General features: G+C 39.9%; 1 protein-coding gene across 1 annotated transcript; it reads left to right on the plus strand.

Moving 5' to 3' along the window:
- The first annotated feature begins 6,911 nt into the window (after positions 1–6,911).
- Positions 6,912–17,086, plus strand: adrb3a (adrenoceptor beta 3a). The gene is made up of 2 exons (XM_022199874.2): positions 6,912–8,742; positions 16,095–17,086. Exons 1-2 carry the CDS (start codon positions 7,424–7,426, stop codon positions 16,120–16,122), a joined length of 1,347 nt encoding a protein of 448 aa, XP_022055566.1. The 5' UTR covers positions 6,912–7,423; the 3' UTR covers positions 16,123–17,086.
- Positions 17,087–21,272: the final 4,186 nt, after the last annotated feature.

Raw genomic sequence — 21,272 nt, forward strand, 5'->3', positions numbered from 1 at the left:
AACAAAATGCTGTTTCGACAGAATTGATTCACGTGCAGTTACAGGTGGAACCCATCCTGTGATAACCGGATCACCGTCACATGGCCACACGTGCAGTCCAGATGACATTTCCAGTTTTTAACTTATGTATTCTACAGTTTGTTCTCCCATATTTGCTCTGTGCTATTCTTTTGCCCCTATTTTGCTACTCCACGCTTAATTAACTGCCACTTGTTTTGTCTCACATTCCTGTGTGGAACTAACAAGATTGTCATCTCTCCGGACATCAAGATTTCCCGTGTGACTAATCTTTATCGGGCATGCTTGCCTGACAGAGGACTTCACCACCGGAGGACATCACCTGGACTGCCATCAATAATTCAGTGAGATCACAGGCAGTAATGAGTATTTATGGTGATTAATGTCAAATAAACTCCCGCTGACTGCTGAAGGTTAACATGCTGCTGACATTAGCTGTAGTCACTGGTCCCCCACAGGAACAGATGAGAGCTCTTCCTCTCTCTGTCTGTGAGTCTGTCTCTGGCGCCAGCTCTCTGCTCTCCTGCCTTCCTCCTTCTGACACTGATTCAGAGGATGATCAAACTTCTTTTACAAAGACACAGAGCCGGTGTCATCCTTTGTGTCTAATTTATTGTTTACCTTTATGCAATAGTGGCAGACCTTGTGGCCGTATCTATTTTTAAAAGCACATTGTAATGGCCATCGCCAGCAGTCTCGCAGATTTGCAACCTCGCATTGACCTACTGCTACTGAAAAAAAAAAAAAGACTTAGCAGTGTGATTACAAGCAGTGGGACAACAGAGGTCACATCTATTGGTGTGTCAGTGTTTACCCAATGGAAGCACCAGCATGTTTTTTTATTTATAATGGGTCGTGACGGTGTCATGCTTTCAAAACTAGCCAAACAAGGTTCCTAATTAACTGGCTGCTGGTAGCCAGGACCTTGTTTTGTATTTAAGGTGAGGCTTAGTCATTAGAAGCTGTGCGGGAACACAAGTAAAGCATTGCTGAGTAACACTATAGAGGCTGAGTACAAAGGAAAAATCTCCTCCAAATACTCTATACACAGATGTATGGTGAAGTTTCTGTTCCTTGGGGAGGTTTCACATGAACATAAAGTAAACTAAACACTTGAAAATAAACCAGACATCAGCATGATGCTTTCTCTGGGATCCCCCGTAACCCCGAACAGGAAGAGCGGCCTTAAAAACAAACTGATTTATTCGCCTGGTTCGATGCAGACTGCCACTGGGACAAGTGTTGACCCATTAAAAAACAGTTGGCATTTCAAATTGAATTTGCTAATTCCATTTACTAACCCCATTCATTGCATGCTTTAGCATTAACAGTCTCCAGTTTGTGGCCACTTTATTCGAAAGACATATTTCTTTAATTAAAATATGTGTAAACAGTGAATCTCCTATTCAGAGTCTGTTGTTCCAGTTGCACAATGCAGTCTCTGTAGTATTTGTTTTGGGTCTATAAATCAAAATACACACACACACATATATATATATCGAGCTGGGTATCACAGAGACTATAAAATATAAAGCACTTATAATAAAAGAATGTCAATAAGGTGAGACACTGACACTCATACTAAGCTATTACTCAATTTTTGCTCCATTTATTATTATTAAGAACATACGCTTGAGATTGGAACCATCTGTATGTATCCAGGGGGGTAGTCACAATAAAATGCTTGGACACAAAAACAGCCTGACACCGGTCTCGGACGTCTCTCCTGAGATTGTTGTTTATGAGGCCACAGAGGCCATCGGTGCCTTAGCCTCTCGGTATTCCCCGTATATACATCCACAGAAAACCTCAGCATATGGTTCCACTCAGCACATAATCAGCGCGATTTACCCATGACATGATAGTTGCAGAAAGCTGAACAGCTCGGCCTCTAAACCGGCCTGCTCTCACCTCATCACATGTTCTCATACTAAATATCTGTTGGCAGAGGAACTGCTTTGGGGCTTCGTTCCCCGCAGGATGCAAACATGAGGAAGAAATGTTCTCTGGTCAAATGCAATTTCTGTGATTCATTTTCTGCCAGTTCTTGTTGTGCTGTATGTTGCAATATGTGCCACGCATATTATTATACACCTCGCATTTTCAACAAAATAAAGTGGAGCCATCGTGAGTGCCCTGGGGTCTGAAGTTTTGTTTTGCACTTGCAGCCACTCCTTCCAGCCTTGATTAGCTTCTCCAGCTAATGGAGAGTTTCCTGTGCAAAAAAAACGAAAAAAAAGCTACCATTTAAACTCACAGGAGGCATTCGTAAACATCTGAGAAAAGTCACAACAGTTCAAACTACGATGAAGGTGTCGTGTGAAAAAATTCCTAACAAAAGTTATCGCTTGATTTTAACGGGATTCAAATGAATTCTTCCTATATGTAGGAAAAACAAGGCGCAGATTGTGCAGTCAGATAAAAAGTGTTTGTGAATGGATAAAACTTGACCCATTGTGTATTATGTGTAGCAGTGCTGGCTCCTGTTCTACTTTTGTTTGACAAGATGAAGACGTTAACCTTCCCCCTTATTCTCCTTGCAGAAAAGCACTGGGTGGCACTTCAGCAGATCCAAACAACTTGAGGAGCCAAATGTGGTATTAAACAAATGGCCTACAATCAGTACTGCTGAATACGAGCAACCCCTGATGTCGATAAGATTTACACTCTTGGGGTTTTGCCATTGAAAATAAGCGGAAGAGTGACTGCATTGGCTTTTCCAAGCATGAGAGTGTTGGCAAAGATCACATGGACAGCACTGTGAATGGAGATATAGGTTTGTAGAGTCCAGATGGCTGCCACGCATCAGGCTATATGCTTAGTATTAACAAAGAAATAACAGTTTCTTCAATGCAAGCAGACTGGAACAGGTTTCCATGAAAAAGAGGTGAACATTTCCCGATTACAGTGTGTATATTGAGTGAGTATAGTGTGAGCAAGTGTAATACAGAGGCTTTCTAAAGCTTTGTGATGGCTCTGATGATTAACAGCCTGTTTGGTCAGCAACTGGGCAAATCCTGGACTTATGTGCCCACTCTAAATCAAGTTTTCTTTTAAGGTTTTTGTGCAGTTCCAGGTTTGTGACTTGTTTCACACAAAGCAGGGAACAAGGTTGCTGCGCTGGTGTATCATGTAAAACCACATCATGACATTATTGGGAAAATTACATTTTAATTAACCAATATATATATATATATATATATATATATATATACACGTGTATATATTATCAATGAGAAGGATTTCTGTTTGTCAGTTCTCCAAAGTGAATCCATCCATCCATCCTCTATACACCGCTTTATCCTCACTAGGGTCGTGGGGGTGCTGGAGCCTATCCCAGCTGACTCGGGTGAAGGCAGAGGACACCCTGGACAGGTCGCCAGTCTGTCACAGGGTTCTGCAAAGTGAATTGCTAAATATTATGCTTGACTTATTATTATTCAGTGTGAATCACAGTGTGTGAATGGTACCATTTACAGTACTGTCTATGTAATGGTGAGAAAGCTGTCATGGCTGAATTGACTATCAACAAGTCAGCTCGTGCCAGCTGCAGTGCTTGACTAGACTAGGACCAGCTCCAGATCCACCAATGGCATCTTCTCACGCAAAGACAAACGAGCAGCTGTCAAGCTGTCAGCTGCACAGCGGTGACCTTCATCTGCAGAAATGCTGTCAGATGGGGCCTCTTGGTCATCAGCTTTAGAATAGAAGTGTTTTCCTTTTGCCTGCTTTCCCCTTTTGTGAATGCACTTACAACTCCACAACTTCCTGTCGGATGAGTGACAAACTGAACCAGACTGAGAAAAAAAAAACTAAATGAGGCAGAGGGGAAGGGGGACATTATGTACATGATGACAACAAAAAGCAATTTGAATATCTACAAAGGCTCCCTCTGGAGACCATTTGTTTTTAAAGAGCCATAGTACATTACTCTTAAACATCCTTGAAGGAGCAGTCTGTTTGCTTTGCCCCCCTTAACGGTTAGATAAGAATACTGACACCACTCTAATGGCACTATGTTAAAGAGGAAGCTGGTTCCAGCAGCTGTTTAGCTTAGCTTGGCATTAAGACTGGAAACAAGGGAAACAGCTAGCCTGGATCTGACCTTCAGGAAGAAAATCCACTTACTGGTACCTATAAAGTTCACAGTTTTTGACATTATATCTTGTTTGTTTAATCTGCACAAAAACAAAAGCATAAAAATGAAAAAGCTGTGTTTTATTTGTTTCAGACAGAGCCAGGTCATAGCTTTTCCTGCAGGCGAAACATTGAACAGTGCTATTCAGTGATGTATTTCTGCAAGTTAAATGATTTTTACTTGTTTTTTGCTCTTTAGGGCATCAGAAGGTACAAGATGTGCACACAACATTCCAACCGTGTCTCCTCTAAACTACACTCCTATATGACTAAACCGCAGCTTACTTGTTTAAGAGTGTAATTTTGTGGAGGCCATATGACGCTTCCCATGGTTTTTCCCTTCCTTCAGGGCGTTATAGCTTTATTATGGATGTAAAAGGCATGCATACTCACTAAGGCTGAAGTCTACACCAAAGAGAGTTATTCTCTCCCGCTGTTCCTTACCTGCATTAAATGCCTCATTTAAGGTCCCGGTTTTTCTGCTGTTAATTATCTTTGTCACCGTGTAACATGTTTACTTTAATACTTGCCTAGCAGATAGTTAAGTCCTCAAACAAGAAATGAGCAGTATACCATTATTTGCTCACTAGAGTATCTTCTGTTAGGGTTAGGAAAGCTACATTTCCCTGCCTGTACTTAGAGATCTTAGGTTAATGTACCAGTGTGATTTTTTCTTTACCGTTCAGCTGACCAACAAGAGCAGACAGAGCATTTTGGGAAGGAATCTTAACTAGACAGGTGTTATAGTATACAGTCTGAGAACAATAAAGTGCTTTAGTTATGTTATGTACACATATTCTAGCAGGTTCTCAAAATAAAGTGATAAACCTGTACACGTGTATTATATTGACTTTTTAAAAACCATTTTTCCTCCTTATATTTCCTTTCCTTTCCTTTCCTTTCCTTTCCTTTCCTTTCCTTTCCTTTCCTCAACAATATAGTCTAACATGAAATATTTCCGCCTTCAAAGGCCCACAAATAGGGGTTTAAGTCCAACATGACACCCTTATTTTGAAACTCAAGTTCTGTTTTCACTTAATCAAATTTTTACTCACTGTTGGGTTAGATTTATGCACCAATTGAATTGGGTTTAGGAAAATCATATTTCTTTATGTTTGTACAACAAATGACAGATAAATTGATTAGAAACATATTTGATTTGTCACAGACAACCAGGATCTAGCAAATTATATTTGAGAAAGTACTTTAAATGTATAGGAATGTAATTTTTGGAGACAGGACTGAGCACTGACATGCTACCTTTTAAATCGATTGTGGTAGATTTGTTTGCAGAGCTGCATTTTTACACAGCCAGCGCTTAAATTGCAACATTTATTCTGACACATTTCCAGCTTCCTGGCAAATGTAAATCTTACATTAAGTCTCTTTTCCATTTGCTCTCTTTAAATTAGATAGTGGGTGCCTCAGATAATTGCAAACTGTGTCTCAGGTAGTTTACAGGGGAATTTTAGAACGTTTTCTCAAAAAGCAGGTGTCTGTAGCAGTTATAGAGATACTTTATAATATATTCGTCAGCTAAAGCAGTAATGCTGTGAGCTACATGGCTAAACAATCGCCTAAAAGTCACTATAATTCTTTCTGAGGCCACATTGAGCTTTATATTTGGGTGTGTGCTTTCTCTAGGATTCCTGAGTGACTTTGTTCACATTGTCCTAATGTTTTTATTGTGCCTCATGATACCTTTGCTAATATTGAAATTGCATATTTCTTGCAATATTAAGGCTTTAAAGAAGAAATGGAAGAAACTGTAAAATTTTAATAAATCAGAAATCATTGAAATTATGTAGTTGCTCACAGCAATATAAAGTCTTATGTGAGTGCATGTGTATCCTTATTAAATGGAGGTTAAATATAATGTGGGAATCACAACTTTATTGGTAGAGACGATCGGACCAAAGAAGGAGCTGCTCTGTGACAAACAGTTCAGCACCACAGCGGAGCTCTGGATATCTGAAGAGAATCGCATGAGAGGCATTCATCTGATTGTTCTTCTTCAGCGCACCGCCTCGACTAACAGCAAGATAGTGATCTATTATTTTCTTTTACTGCTTTGAGTCAAAGAGAGGACACTTATTTCCTGTTCTGTACAGTTGGGGGTGCCTCAAAGCCTTGTGGTCTGCCAAACTTAACCACAAACAAATAAACCTTTAGAGATCTTTACAGCTGTATTAATGAAGAGGAGATAATGACCCACAATCACAATACAACAGTTAAAACTTGTGAAAGTTCAGTATATTTATGTTTTCTGCAAAATGCTGTTAGAATGAATGGAGTTTTGGAGGTGTTTATTTGATCGAATCCAGAATCATTTGACAATAAGAACAGAAGGCAGCATTGAAAAAGACTGTCAGGCTGTTGACATAGTCAGGTGACGTGTGGTTCATGGATTAAAAAGCTCAGTGTAGCTGTCACATTCAACACACCATCAGTGACATGTGAAGATCATCGCATATTTAAAGGAAGTAAACACTGTGTGCGCCTCAAAGATTTTGCAGTTTAATGTGACATTTTGACAAATGTTTTACATGATGTAATGCTGGAGTAGTTCTTTGTGTGGTTGTGTGTGATTGTTCACATGTGTGGCTCCACCAGGGCACTGATCCCCGTACGGCTTCGACACACAGGCACACTTTTCAACTCCTCCCCTCTGCCTTCAGCCAGGGTGTGATTACAGCCAATACAATCTTGGACAACCTGCACTGAGAGAGAGAGAGAGAGAGAGAGAGACCAAAAGAAAGAGTGGGCAGTCACTCTGGTGCACTCTGGTGGTTCTTGTAACAGCGTCACTGTTTGCTTGATCTCCAAACAGTCCAACTGTAGCATTGTGGCTCATGCAAGATTCAGCGAAAAAACTAATCCCAGCGGACTTCTTCAAATGGATGAGGCTGAGTTTTCTTCTTCAAAACTTTGTTTTCCTGTGTGATATTGAAACATTTTTACTGGATTTGCAGAAGTGCCCCAACTCTGTGAAGTAATATCGTTTCGACTTTGTGGACAGTTTGGATTTTTTTGGAAAACATGTTGTCTACGAGAACCTTCAAAAGCAAAAATGGAGCCACTACTCCCTTCTGATAACTGCATGCGGGTGTGAAATGTAGGAAATAACTGCAAAGTGAGAAGAACTTCATCAGCTATTAATGTTGAGCAGATTCATGTGTAGGATGCTTGAAAGAAGCGAAGAATCTTCATTTGTGTTAACATTGATGTGAAAACAAGTCACCTTCAACTGCTTTTGACTCACATGTGAATGATGTCTGTAAATCTGAGCACTGCAGCACCCCCTGGGGTGAACACAACAGGGACCTACCATGTGCCAGTGGGACCCTGGATCCTCATCATACTGGCTGTCATCATTCTGATCATAGTGGTGGGAAACATGCTGGTCATCATCGCCGTAGCGCGCACTTCACAGCTACAAACCACGACAAACATCTTCATTATGTCCCTGGCGTGTGCAGACCTCATCATGGGGGTCCTTGTGGTGCCTCTAGGGACCACTATTGTGGTGACAGGTGACTGGAAATTCGGCAAAACTTTCTGTAACCTCTGGACTTCCGTTGACGTCCTCTGTGTGACGGCCAGCATTGAGACACTCTGTGTCATATCCGTGGATCGGTATATAGCCATTACAAGGCCGCTACGGCACAAGGTTCTGCTCAGTAAGTGGCGTGCCAGAGTAATAGTTTGTTTAGTGTGGGTTGTGTCCACTTTAATTTCCTTTGTGCCAATTATGCAAGGGTACTGGCAAGCAATTGATGACCAAGAAGCCCAGAAGTGCTACAAGGACCCCAAATGCTGTGACTTTGTGACCAATTGGGCCTATGCTATTGCATCTTCTATAGTTTCTTTTTACATTCCGCTGCTCATTATGATATTTGTGTATACAAAAGTCTTTGTCATAGCGACACGGCAGGTCCAGCTCATAGATAAGAATCGGACGCGCTTTCAAAATGACTGTCTGGCAACACAGATCCAAGTTGTTCCCCACATCAATAACATCCTGCCAGCAGCGTGTACAGGCTCCAGCAACATCAACAACGCAGCGAAGAGGAAAAGCAGCAAACGGAGACCATCACGGCTGATACTGGTCAAAGAACACAGGGCTCTGAAGACTTTAGGGATCATCATGGGGACCTTCACTGTGTGCTGGCTGCCGTTCTTCGTGGCCAACATCATCAATGCCTTCTTCAGAGATGTTCCAGAAGAGAGGCTCTTCAGACTGTTGAACTGGCTGGGTTACATCAACTCCGGCCTCAATCCCATCATCTACTGCAGGAGTCCGGAATTCCGTACAGCATTCAAGAACCTGCTGGGCTGCCCGTGGGTGTCCACACTGTGGCTCAATGCTTTCTATAAAGAACTGCGAACTCGCTGCTCCTGTTTTCTGTGGCAGGCTGAGTCAGGCACGGCCAGCTCTTTCCATAGGTCTTCCACCAGTAATGCTGAGGGCAATGAGAGTCTGGCCAGCACTCAGGGAAGCAGCAGGAGCGAAGAGGTTTCACCTGGTCCTCTGCAGTCCAACGGCAGCACTCAGTTCAGTGACTTTTCCGAACCAGAAACCACATCGTAAGTTCCTTTGTCTTATTATTTTTAGTATGTAGTTATTTTTTAATATGATAAAAGCTTTTTAAAATCAACTTTCTATCAACACATACAGCAAATACTAGCCCATGAGTACTAAAAGTGTAGCTACTGCTTGAAGACAATGATGTGTTTTATTCTGGCTGCTGATATACACCTACTCTCATGCACAAAAGTTAATAGCAACACACTAATCTGATCAATACAACATTAACATGCATTACAGTGAAGTCACACAAAGTGCTTTAGTTTTTTTCTTTCAGATGGATAAAACACATTTTATAATCCCACACATACTGCATTATGAAATCTGAATGCATCTGCATAATCAGACTTTTGATCGAATCTCTATGAAACTGAAAGGTTACTGAGGTTTATCAAGGACTCTGTGACTTTGGCAGATTTCTTTTTCTTCTTTTGTCTCTGTGTGTTACATCTCTTACATCCATAGTCTAATATGTGAGTGAATCACTGACACTGTGCAGCAGAAGCAGAGGAGGAGACTAAAATGTAGATTTCAACCAAAGTTGAAATCACTTTCTGCTTTCAGACGTCAGATGCAGACTAAATATTCCACAACAACAACGGCAAAAACACGCCTGCACATTGTGTGATTGTTTCAGTTTGACAAGTGTTCCAACAAAGACACACAGAAAACTAAGAAACATAGAAAATGCTCAGCTAAAATTTTGGAGTGATTAACTGTACTAATTATTTTCCAGTAGGGTTTATGAAGATTACAAACTGTGAAAAAGCACCATTGTGAAAAAAAGTCTCTTATTTTAAGGAATTATTAGTGTTTGAAAATAATATAAACATGTTTGAAACATGCATTAAATGCTGTGAAAGGGACTTTGTGAATGGGATTATCACATTTAACTTTGTTTTTTTTATATATTTTTATGAAAAATGTTATTTTTTTCCAACAAAAAATTTGTCTTCAAAAAGTGTACCTCTTAATATCATCTTGTACTATGCTGCTGTTCACAGTATAAAGACACATATGAAATCTTCTAAATACTTTTAAAGAGTCTTAGGGATACAAATCAAATTTAGAAACTTGGAGTCTGACAGAAACCTGCTGTTTTTAGCATTTAATAAAAATCTAAATCCTTTTTTAGTACATCTGTGTGCTGCAGTCCAGGAGTAAAGCATACTGAATAGAACAGCGCAGAAAATTAAATAACTTTAAATAACTACTGGCAGCTGTTGGCTCTTACATTATAATTGAAACTAAATATTTGGATTTTTATGCATGATTCAATAAACTATATGAACCTGTACTATGTTACCTGTAATCAGTCTTTGAGTTCGAATGATATCAACAAAGTAAAAATAACTTATTACTGTCAGCAGCACAGATGTTGGTACTGGACTTGCGGTTGATAATAGCCTTCTAGTTTAGGAGTTAAGAAAGCACAATGCATTTAATAAGCTAATGTAATTAATTCATTTTGTGTTTTATAAACTGTGGCTTTTTGTCAGTTTTATCATCTGGTATCTGAGAGAACTGTGTCTCTTAGTGATAAATGTAATTGTGAAGCGGCTCTACATGCCCACAGGGTGATGTGTAGACGGCTGATTCTTTGAAGCACGGGGCTCATCTGAGGACATTTCAGTGTCTGTCTGCCTGTCAGTGGGCCTCAGTGTGCCCTGCCCAACACCCCCTGTAGCAGATAAATCTTTATCACTTCAGCACAAGGCTTCCCCCATAGCTGGCTGTTTACCAGAATGACAGCCAATGAGGGCTCCCCTGTCAATGCAGGTCAGCTGGGGTTGGACAGCTCAATAGTTGATTCATAACCACAAGATGACAGCAGGCCTGTTACAAAATACTACAGCTGAAATTCTACGTTATTCCATGAATGGCAGGTTCTAGAAAGTTTTTTCTGACTTACTAAGTAAAATGCTGCTTATCTGTCGGGTGATAAATGTGCCACTTACTTAACTTGAAGGCAATGTTTTCTCTATATTAGAATTTTACGTAAATGTACATTTATGTACTTATTTTTAAACAACTGTCATCACACAAGCAAATATTCCACTAGATTTATAACTAACAGCTTTCTGTTTGTTCAGTTCCAGACATTTTAACAACAGTAATCTTAACAGCCAGGTAAAACAAACACAAGAAAAACTTTAATGACACTGTTCAAAGTGGAGCAGCTTTTGATGCCAGCTAATATGTAATCACTATGTTTATTTAATGTCTCCATCACACATTAAAACTGAAGGTTTGTGACAAATTGAGAGATTTAGTAAGAGTGAAATTCAGAATCGAAGCTTGTGCATGTGAATTTATATCATCAAATGCTTGAAATTGTGATTGAAACTACAAAAAAATTAGGTTAAAATCCACATGTTTTATTAAGTAATGTACATCCAAATTAAAATAAGCTTCAGTTTTAAAATATAAAATTTAAAATTCACACAACTCATTCCCATGAGCAGCCCAGTTTTATGGACTGGGGATGTTTTGTCTTCAATATTTACTCTAGACTCTATACAGCCATGGCCATAAGTTTGGACACAGCATGACTTCCTATGTCTGTTTTGATGTCTATTACAGAACATAACTAATATTTTTTGACAGCACCAGTTTAATTAGTCAACAAATCAACAAGGGATATAATATTATCAATAAATTCCAACAATTGGAACAAGTTTGTTCCCAAAACATAATATTAGAAGAAAATAACAAAAAAATGCAGTACTTTCACAACCGAATTTGGTAAGAATAACAAAATGACACCAAACTCTTTTGATGTTTTTTTTAAATATGAAACTTAATATAGTTCTCAGGAGTTGTGTACTGTATTGTAAGTGACAATTTTGTGGTATTTTCTAAGATTCACAAGCGTCATGGTACTTGTGTCCAAACTTATGACCATGGCTGTACATCATTTTCCTCCTCTCCCTGCATGACACCCTCTTAGTGGAATTTCACAGACATAATCAATGGGGCTGTAAAGCAGGAGACATTTAGGAGCATATAAAAGTCTTCCTTAAAAGGAGCCTGCTGTGTTCTGTAGTAAATCAGCCCAAGCGGAAGGCTCAACGACTCTCCCTGCGCTTTGAGCAGGATTACAAATGTAAGTGAGACCAGCCGCCCCGGAGTGACTCTGACAGGTCTGAGGCCTGAAGACAGGTTTAGTGAAGGAGCATGACAAACTGCTCCAGATACAGTCTGCGGTGCTGACGCCGCTGCTTCAGAGCATGAACGTTACCACGGTCCTCCATGGTCAACGCTTTTCAACTTTCATGTGTTCAAGTAGAAACACAAAAGAGCAATTGAGCAGCAGATTTCCCTTGAACTCAGAGACGGCATGCGACAGCGAGGTTGGTTAAGACAGGAGCTGATGTATCGCAAGGCTGAGGTGCAACCATTGAGATGAATGGTTACTATGGAAGACTGGCTTCACTGCACTGCACAGAGCAGACATCATCAATAGCTGCTGTTTTCATATAATACATGCTGGCATATCAGTGCTGCCCTCATCAACATGCAGAGCAGCCTCCAGCTTCTGTCACGTATGCACCATGTTGCATGACAAGCACTATTTTTCAAAGATTCCCTGCTTAGCATTTCTGTATAATGAATGAACGGAACTCATTTGACTCTAGCTGTGCTTTCCTTTTGTTTTCATCTTTCATGCTGCTCTAAAAATTAGAGCTCATATGTGTATTGGAGATATCTGAGACAAAATCTGCATGTAGTTGAAAGGTCTGGCTGTGTGTTACGAGCAGAGGGAGTTTGTTAGCACAGTTTATCCACGATTGAGGACACAAAAATTAAGCTAACAGAGAGCGGAACATTTCAAAGAGCGGCAGCCAGTGAGGCTGTGGACTAAATTGCAGGCTGAATGTGAGCAGAAATGAAGAATCTCTGTTAGATGTCTTGCAGGTTGCTTTGGAAATGTAATCAGAACTCTCCTCTGGAGTACAGACAGATGACAAATATACCTGCAGAGTCACATTACCAGAGCCATAGAGGCATCGAAGAGCGCAGAACAACACCGTTATTATTGCTGAGCTGATACACAGTCTGTAGAAACATGCTGCGTGCTCCTGCTGTGCTGCTGCATCGAAGTAATAGAATCACGAGATGCACATGAGAGAACAACTTGCCAACATGTTACTGAGAACACAAATGCACACCCATTGCTAAAAGTGTGAGAGGATGAGTGTCATTAAAATAATTTTGAGATTACACATCCAAACTGATTTTGTTCCAAAGCAGCTTCCGATGACGTTTGCACCAATCTACTGTTAAGAATAGATTTTTTTCATTACTAGCTAGAAAAAAACAACTGAAAATAAGACCAATCTGCTCATAACACAGAAAATGATGAAAGATATTTGAACATATGCCCCTATTGTCAGCTTGTGTACTGTGGACTGGCGAGCTAATAAAGCACATTATACAAAGCCTAGAGTGATGGTGAAGAATGACATTTGCAGTATAAATACCAGCTCACTTAAATCACCACAATTGGCTAATGACTCCAAATGATTGTGTAAATATGTCAGCCATATGAGCTGACAACTCACAAGAACAAATCTAAGAGCACAGTCTGTTTATAAGCCTGGCATCTCAGGTTTACACTGTAATCTGTGTGTAAACGGAACAAACTGTATCATTATGGTGGCTAAATATGCAGATATAATTGCATGTCACACACGTCCATGCTGTATCCTCCAGGAGCACCCACTGTTTCATTAATGCACAGTTTGATAGTGTACACACATAGCTTGTGGTAAATAAAGTACTATGGAAATAGTTACTCCTGCTGTGTTGTATGTTCTGCCAGTGATTGACAAGCTTTCCTCTGCAGCAGTGTGGCAGCTTTCAGCACCACGTCACTTCAAAGTGGCCTGAATGTGTAACAAACTGAAGCCCTGCATGAGCATATATCATTAGACACACGTAAGGGAAACTTGAATGCCCTGCAGGAAGGGCTGATGTGCACTAATGCTTTTTTCCCTGTGAACCCGGTAACTTCACGCTTTTCTCCGCAGTATGCTAATTGCACTTCACACACTGGCCTCCATAATGTACATTTAGTTCATTTAAAAGCGAGGGTCTGGCCCCAGAGAGCACGAAACAAGCAGCGGATTAAAGCAAAACACAGTCGTAGTGACCTGTGGGAAACCTCCAACATCGCCTCTAAAGCCTGATATCAGAAGCAATCACACCTCATCGCGGCCTTTAAATGGACGCATGAGGGAGTTGAGCAAACACAAGAACAATATAACCCTGAATTATTAAGATTCGGAGAGATAAAGACAGCTATAAACCGTAACTGGATATTATTTTACTCTATCGCTACAACAGCAGTTAAATTCAATGATTTACGCCCTCAAAGTCTGTGTTGGACTAACAGCAACAATACTCAATAGTTATCTTTTCTGTTTTACATTTAATGAATTCAGGTCATTTGAAAAATCTGAAAGGAATGAACGCAGCTCTAGTTGTTCTAGCGATAAACTGTACTAAGACAAATATAAAAGCTTAACAACATGAGCTAAAATCTATATAATGACAAATGTAACATTTATACAGGCCTATATTTTGAAATATATTATAATATGACACTTCCTCTCTCATGCTGGCTTGTTTTTCTGTTTATTGAAATTAATCTCAGTCTAAGTATTTAGGTTTTAGGTTGCATGATTAGTTTAGTGTGGTTGTAGATGGCTGCTCTAAGGTTCAGTTGATTTAGATAAGTACATTTAGCTCAGGAAGAGATTCACAGTGCCGGAAATTATGATAAATTAGGTTTAATGTCATGGCGTGCCTACTTTGAAATACATTCCCATACAAATATAAACCTGAAACAGAATTTAGTTAGTAGTTTCTGTAATCAGATTCTTTGTCATTTAATATATTTTGATATTAAGCACAACAGCTCAGACAACTACCAAGCAGAAAAGCACAAATCACTGATAATATATTGAATATATTAGGTAATTAAGCTATATTTGCAGTGCTTACATCAGTGAATTCCTTCCTCCTTTGACAGGATGGTTAGACACCAAAAATACAGATGATGGATGAGTTTTTCCTTAATTTCGATGAGCTCCACTCCCTCACTTGAGTGGAAACTGCAAAATCTGTGCACAGGAGTCTGTGGTTTGTAGTTTTAAAGGATTAACTTGCTCAAGTGTGAGACTCAACAGAACCTATAACAGAATATCATTGCAGGAGTTTTTGTTCTGTAAATCATGCAAATGTGCCATCTTGAAATCACCTCTATCTAAAGCCTGCAGGTAAACTAGTCAGAAGTCTTTACAAAAAAAAAAGGTGGGGTTCCAAAAAGCTGTGACAGTTCTGATGAAACCCAATCTGTAAACTTCTCCCATATGCTTTCCCATTTCTGCGAAGCTCCGATGTAGTTTATGTCTTCCTGTGGAGACAAGTCCAGTGGAGGTGATAGCATCAGAATTCCTGCCTTGTTGGGGTGGAGGGATAGAGTTTCACAAAGGATAAAAGGATGAGGGCAACTATGCGATGACTTTCTGTATTAAAAGGAAGAGTTGCAGCGATGATACGCTGTCTGCTTTCCTGAAGACATACTTAGAAATAACCTGTAAGACGACAAACCTCTGCAGCTGACTTGGAGCTTTTTTTTTTTTTTTTATCAGATAGAAACTGAAATGTTGTTCAGGGTGTGACCAGCCCAAACCAACAAGTTTCACAGGAACACAGAGAAAAAGCTCATTTGTTGCTATGGTCATGTCTCACAGGGCTGCACAGCAAATCAAAGATATAATGAGGTTCATAGTGAGGTAGCAAAGCTGGCGTCGATGTCAGGTACTTTTCTGCGTTACTGAAATCCTTTCAGACTCAAAAAAAGATCATGTGTTCAATATGTAGGGTAAATGGAATAAATTTATTGGCTTTTCGTGTATCTTTATGTAGGGTTGTAACTTTAGTTGTAAATTAATATAGTTAATCTCAATAAGTAATAATAATACAGGATCTACTGTATTGTAATTCCTATATTTTTTGGAAGGGAGGTTTAATCTTTAAAATTGAAATTATTCAAGTAAATTCGCATCATGGATAACACTGTAGAGTCTTAACCTCAATGTTTCAACTTGTTTGTTTAATGTGTAAAGTCAGTCTTATTTCTTTTTCTTTGGCTCTAGGGCTCTTGGTTTATGCTCTATAAATAATGATGACTTCCCTTGACTTTTTTTCCCTTTAAAAAAAGAGGCTAAAAAGCACATTTAGAAAATATTAAATATTTTAAAATGTTAATCCTATTTGCTTGTGTCTTTTGTAACAGAAACATTCATTTACTCTCCATGCTAATATGTCCATCTGTTTTCAGTTTAACGCTGCAGGAACAGGACGGATGAAGTGAAAAATGTCAACCTACTGAAGTGACCGATTGTTTCCAGTTGTTGCTGTGATTGCTGCGAAGTCTGGGACCAAGCAGCAGTGACGACAAGCTGAGAAAAGTGCAGCCATGGGCCCTGAAAAAACACAACCAAATGAAGTCAATCCCAAAAGGATGACTGGACTGACTGCAGAGAAACAGCCAGTTTGGTCTCAACACTGTGACTGTTACTGTGGACAGGAGACGAACATTAGATGAACCTCACAGTGTGATTGACATACATACTGTTCACAAAAGAAACTCTAAGGCGAGCTTTAAATGCAATCCAGTGAACCACTGAACGCAGTGTATGTGGCCTGTGGTTTAAAAAATGTCAGCATCAAATAATTTTATAAAGTATATTACCTGTTAAGTTATGTATTTAAGATACACTGAATCTGTAGCAGAGTACAAAGTTGAGTAAATCTGGAAAAGTTGTATTTACTGTACAACCATTTTCATCACATGAACTTATCTGTGAATTATCAGCTGGAACCAAAAACAGCTACGTACTGAGATCCTCAATTCTCTGTCTGTTTAAAGTCTTAATGTGTCTGTTCTGAGCCTGAGCTCCACGTCCGCACAATAGTTCTGTTACTTCAATTCCCAAATTTATGTTAACTTATGCCATGACTACAAGAAATTGTACAGTGCACAGTAAATATAACTCTGGCCTATAAGATGACCATCAATGTATTGTAGAAGGTACAGTAGGACAAAATCTGCAGGTAAATGTTGAAAGTCTTTTTTACTTTGGTAAGTAGTCGTGGAATAAGTTCAATAATGCACCCTGAAATGTCCAATTATAGAAACATAATGGACTGATGGAGGAAGCTTCTTCTGTGTATTATTCATTGATTTGTTGTACTGAGACACCTGGTGGTGTGTTGTTACTTACAGAGCAACCTCTGTTGCAATGAGAAATAAAATATTTTAAAACCGTGTTGCATTAGTCGCACGTGATCTGTGTGTGAAACCATAACTGTGGTGAAGAAAAAAGACAAAATGATGTAGACTTAGGTGATTTTCTTTATCCCGAAAGAGAAATTCAGTTGTCACAACAGCATGGATATTCAAGAAAGGGGTTAACAATAAGACAGCACAGAATATTGTGGTATAAAGTGACGGTAAAATTTAATTAAAATATAGAAAATAGAATGCATAAAAAAATCAACAGAAATACAAGAGTGATACAGAAATGTGCAAATGTGAATCTGCTTGTGTGTGCAAATGACATAAGCAGGTGCAAATGAGTTGACAGATATAATGAATCATGTTTAGAATGTAAAATGTCCTGGATGTAAAGTGGCAGAGAGGTGAAGTCCATTTGTGATCTACCAGACGCAGACATATTGAAAAGTCTTATTGCAGTGTGGAGGAATGACCTCGGAGAAGCAGGGGTTGAATCAATCTGTTGCTGAAGCTGCTCCTCGGATTGTCCAGTTTTATGGAGTGGTTGTTCATGTTGGCCAGCAGTTTGTTCAGCATCCTCTGCTCCACCACCTCCTCCAGGGTGACCAGCTGACAGCCAACATGTAAAGTAACGGCTTGATTTTGTCAGTGCCCACAGATTCAGTTATTTAAGTTTTCTCAGCTGTTGTTTCCCTCCACACACCACAGTCATCCATCAGACCTTATTGTTCTCTGTTCTCTATGACAGTGGTTCCCAAACCTTTGGGCTGATAATTAAATAAAGCATCGTCAATACTTTTGAGCTTTCAGGGTGAGAATTTGGATTGTTTTCCTTGACACATTGTTTCTTTTAAGTTTTTTTTTGTTTTTAAAAGCCAGAACAGGTGAAAGTATACATTACTTTTACCAAAAAGGGAACATTTTGAAAACATTCAGAACAAAATACAGATGTTTTTTTTTCTCTTTTTTCCCTTTAGTCCATTTATAACCACTTAGTTTTATCTTGAGCTACTCTGAGGGGCCATTGACCCTGACACTGGGAACCAACGCTGGACTGATGTAAACCTCATACTGATATCAGATTGAGATGCAAATGTAAACAATTAATTCTTCCGATGTTTTATGACGTAAACCTCCATCCTCTGGAACTTCCCTGGCTCTGCTACTACGAACATTCACAAAAAAATCTAACATTTTCAAAATTTCTTTTTTCCAAAAGAAGAATGCTGTTGCGTCCACTAGATAGCGCACTCCGGACACAAGTGACCTTTGTTGGTTTATTTTCTCTTCTTCTACTTAGCAGCTGCGTTGAGCTCTGCCGTAACAATGAGAGGACCAAAGAAAAGAAAAGTCGACAGTGAGTGTGGAGTGTTTCAGAAGGAGTGGACTACTAAATATTTTTTTCGCAGAAGTCCATTCTTATTTGCAATGAAACCGTTGCGGCTTTTAAATAATACAATATCATCCTGCACTTTTCCACGAAGCATGCTAACTACGCTAGCAACCAGTCAGCCAAGAACGGACAGCTACGGTCAGAGGCTGGCAGCCAGTTTTACACACTCAGTAAAATACGTTTTTTCTGCAGACTACGATTCAAGAGTCAAGCACGAAGGCAAGTTATTTGCTAGCATTCATAGCAAAGGCTAGCAAGCCTTTCTCCGAAGGGGAGTTTTTGAAAGAATGCATGGTAGAGACAGCAGCTCTCCTGTGTCCAGAGAGCAAAAACGAATTTGAAAAAAAAATTTGTTTATCACGCAGGAAGTTCCTTCCAGTGACGTGCGGTCAGGGGAGGTGCCTCACCTGTCATCATGACAGAAAAAAGAAAGTGTACAAAAATAATATTGATATTCTCCATTGATCTGTGTTAAAAAATGCATTTGCAGTATGACTACACATTTCTGACATTTTATTGAATAAAAATCGTCGAATTTGAGTTTTTCCAATCAAATCTAGGGCAGAAACCCTGGGCGAGGCAGGGGCGAATTGTGCCTCACGTCTGACTGCATGATCCAATACAAACTGGGTTGCATGACGCGTGCCCGTTTCTGTTCCTCAGCATATCGCCAATATGAACTTTACAGAAATATTCGTTATACACCATGACTTTCTGCAGTCTATGTAATGTCTTTTATGCATGTGTGAGAGAACTATTCCTGCTGATCGCTGCGATCCAGTGCAGAGAAAAGTCAGCAGGTGAGGCACTCAGTACTCTGCCTCAACTCAAGGGGGCGTACGCAAGCTGGCAGGTGCTTTCTCGCTGCAGTTCTGTCTTTAACAGAGGAAATCCAAAGTCGGCGTCAAGCTAAAGACAGTAGGTCTGCACACATGTCTGTACTTTAATTTATTTACAGTATATATGAATTGCATAAGGGCTGCAAAGTGGAGTAATGGTTAGCACTTTCGCCTTGCAGCAAGAAGATACCCGGTTCAAATCCCGGCCTGGGATCTTTCTGCATGGAGTTTGCATGTTCTCCCTGTGCATGCGTGGGTTTTCTCCGGGTACTCCAGCTTCCTCCCACACTTCAAAAATATGCTGAGGTTAATTGATGACTCTAAATTGTCCGTAGGTGTGAATGTGACTATGATTGTTTGTCTGTATATGTAGCCCTGTGACAGACTGGTGACCTGTCCAGGCAGGGCCGTTCCTGACTCATTTTGCACCCTAGGCGAGACCCTCCCAACACCCCCCCGCCCAAAAGAAGATATTTAAAAAAATACGTATAAACTAACTTTAAACATTTTTCACTTTATTGAACATAAATTACACACTTATGTGTGTGTTGTCTTACCTCTTTGAAGCCAGGCAGCACTGGGGTGGGGATAGAGGAAGGTGTACCTATTTGATTAACAGGCTGGTCTGATGTAGAGGGGACTGTGGGTATGTTTTCACTGCTTCCAGGTTGGGTGTCAGAGAGCCCTCCATCACTGGGTACTAAGGTGGATGTGGAGGCTGCTGTTGATCCAGTAGTGGCTGTTGTTGAGGTGGATGTGGAGGCTGCTGTTGATCCAGTAGTGGCAGGAGTGGAAGATAAATATTTCAGAAGTGAATCTAAAAAGAGACAGTAAGGTAATTGATTAACTGGGTGTTTACATGGGAAGGTAAATACATGGTAACACCTGACATAATAACATCCCTGACCTAGGACATCCGAAACACAGCAGCAAGCTAATGTCAATATAAACATCTCAAAATTGTAACATGTAAATAATTACTGTATGTGGAACAACAGCTTCAGTACACCTGTTCTAAATAAATGTGATACACTGGTAATGACGTGTCTGATAAAGACGATGTAATCCCCTCCTGTTGTACGGCCGTCTGGGACGCATGGAGTCATGTTTCCATTAATATAAATATGTAAATATTCTTAAACTTGTGTTTAAGTTGATCATTTATTTTAATGGCTTAAAATAAATTGAAGCCAGTTAGTTAAGTTCAATGATGGTAGCATCACCTACACACAGGCAACGGTACGAGACTGTCAGTGCGTCAGAGCACAAACTTTAAAAGAAACGATTTCTATCAACAATGTCATCACTACGTGCATTTCGTACTTTCTTCAACACAGAAGTAACTTTATCATCTTGAAAGTGAGCTAACAAAGCAGCACTAACAGTACTGTCACTACGAGGGCTAACGTTAGCCCATTAGCATTACGAGCTAGCCGATACGCGGTTGTGTGTTCATGCAGTTTCTAAAAAAATATTTCATGACACCATACCTCGACTTCTTTCTTGCTTCTCCTCATCTTCTTTACGCTTTTTTCTGAAATGAGCTCCAGAGGGCTTTTGCCTCTTCATTTTGGAAGTTCGGTGTATCCGTCACTGTCAACACGGATCTACCGGTGCCTATTTCTTAATCTTAAAAAAACAAAAAACAACCTGCAGTGCCGCCCCACCAGCTGGCTTGCGCCCCTAGCATTTGACTATTCTGCCTATTGGGCCGCACGGCCCTGTGTCCAGGGTGTCCCCTGCCTTCGCCCAAGTTAGCTGGGATAGACTCCAGTACCCCCCATGACCCTAGTGAGGATAAAGCGGTGTATAGAGAATGTATGGATGGATGGATGGATGAATTACTTAAAACACAAGATGGGTGCTCTATCAATAGCTATAAAAGAAAGTTCTTTATAGGACAAATATGTTCCTGTGTATATGTTTGTGTTGGTTTGTGAGTGTAATTGAAAGAGGAATGCTGATGGGATATGAAGCATTATCAGT

This window comes from Acanthochromis polyacanthus, chromosome 7, assembly GCF_021347895.1.
Source record: "Acanthochromis polyacanthus isolate Apoly-LR-REF ecotype Palm Island chromosome 7, KAUST_Apoly_ChrSc, whole genome shotgun sequence".
NCBI lineage: Eukaryota > Metazoa > Chordata > Actinopteri > Pomacentridae > Acanthochromis > Acanthochromis polyacanthus.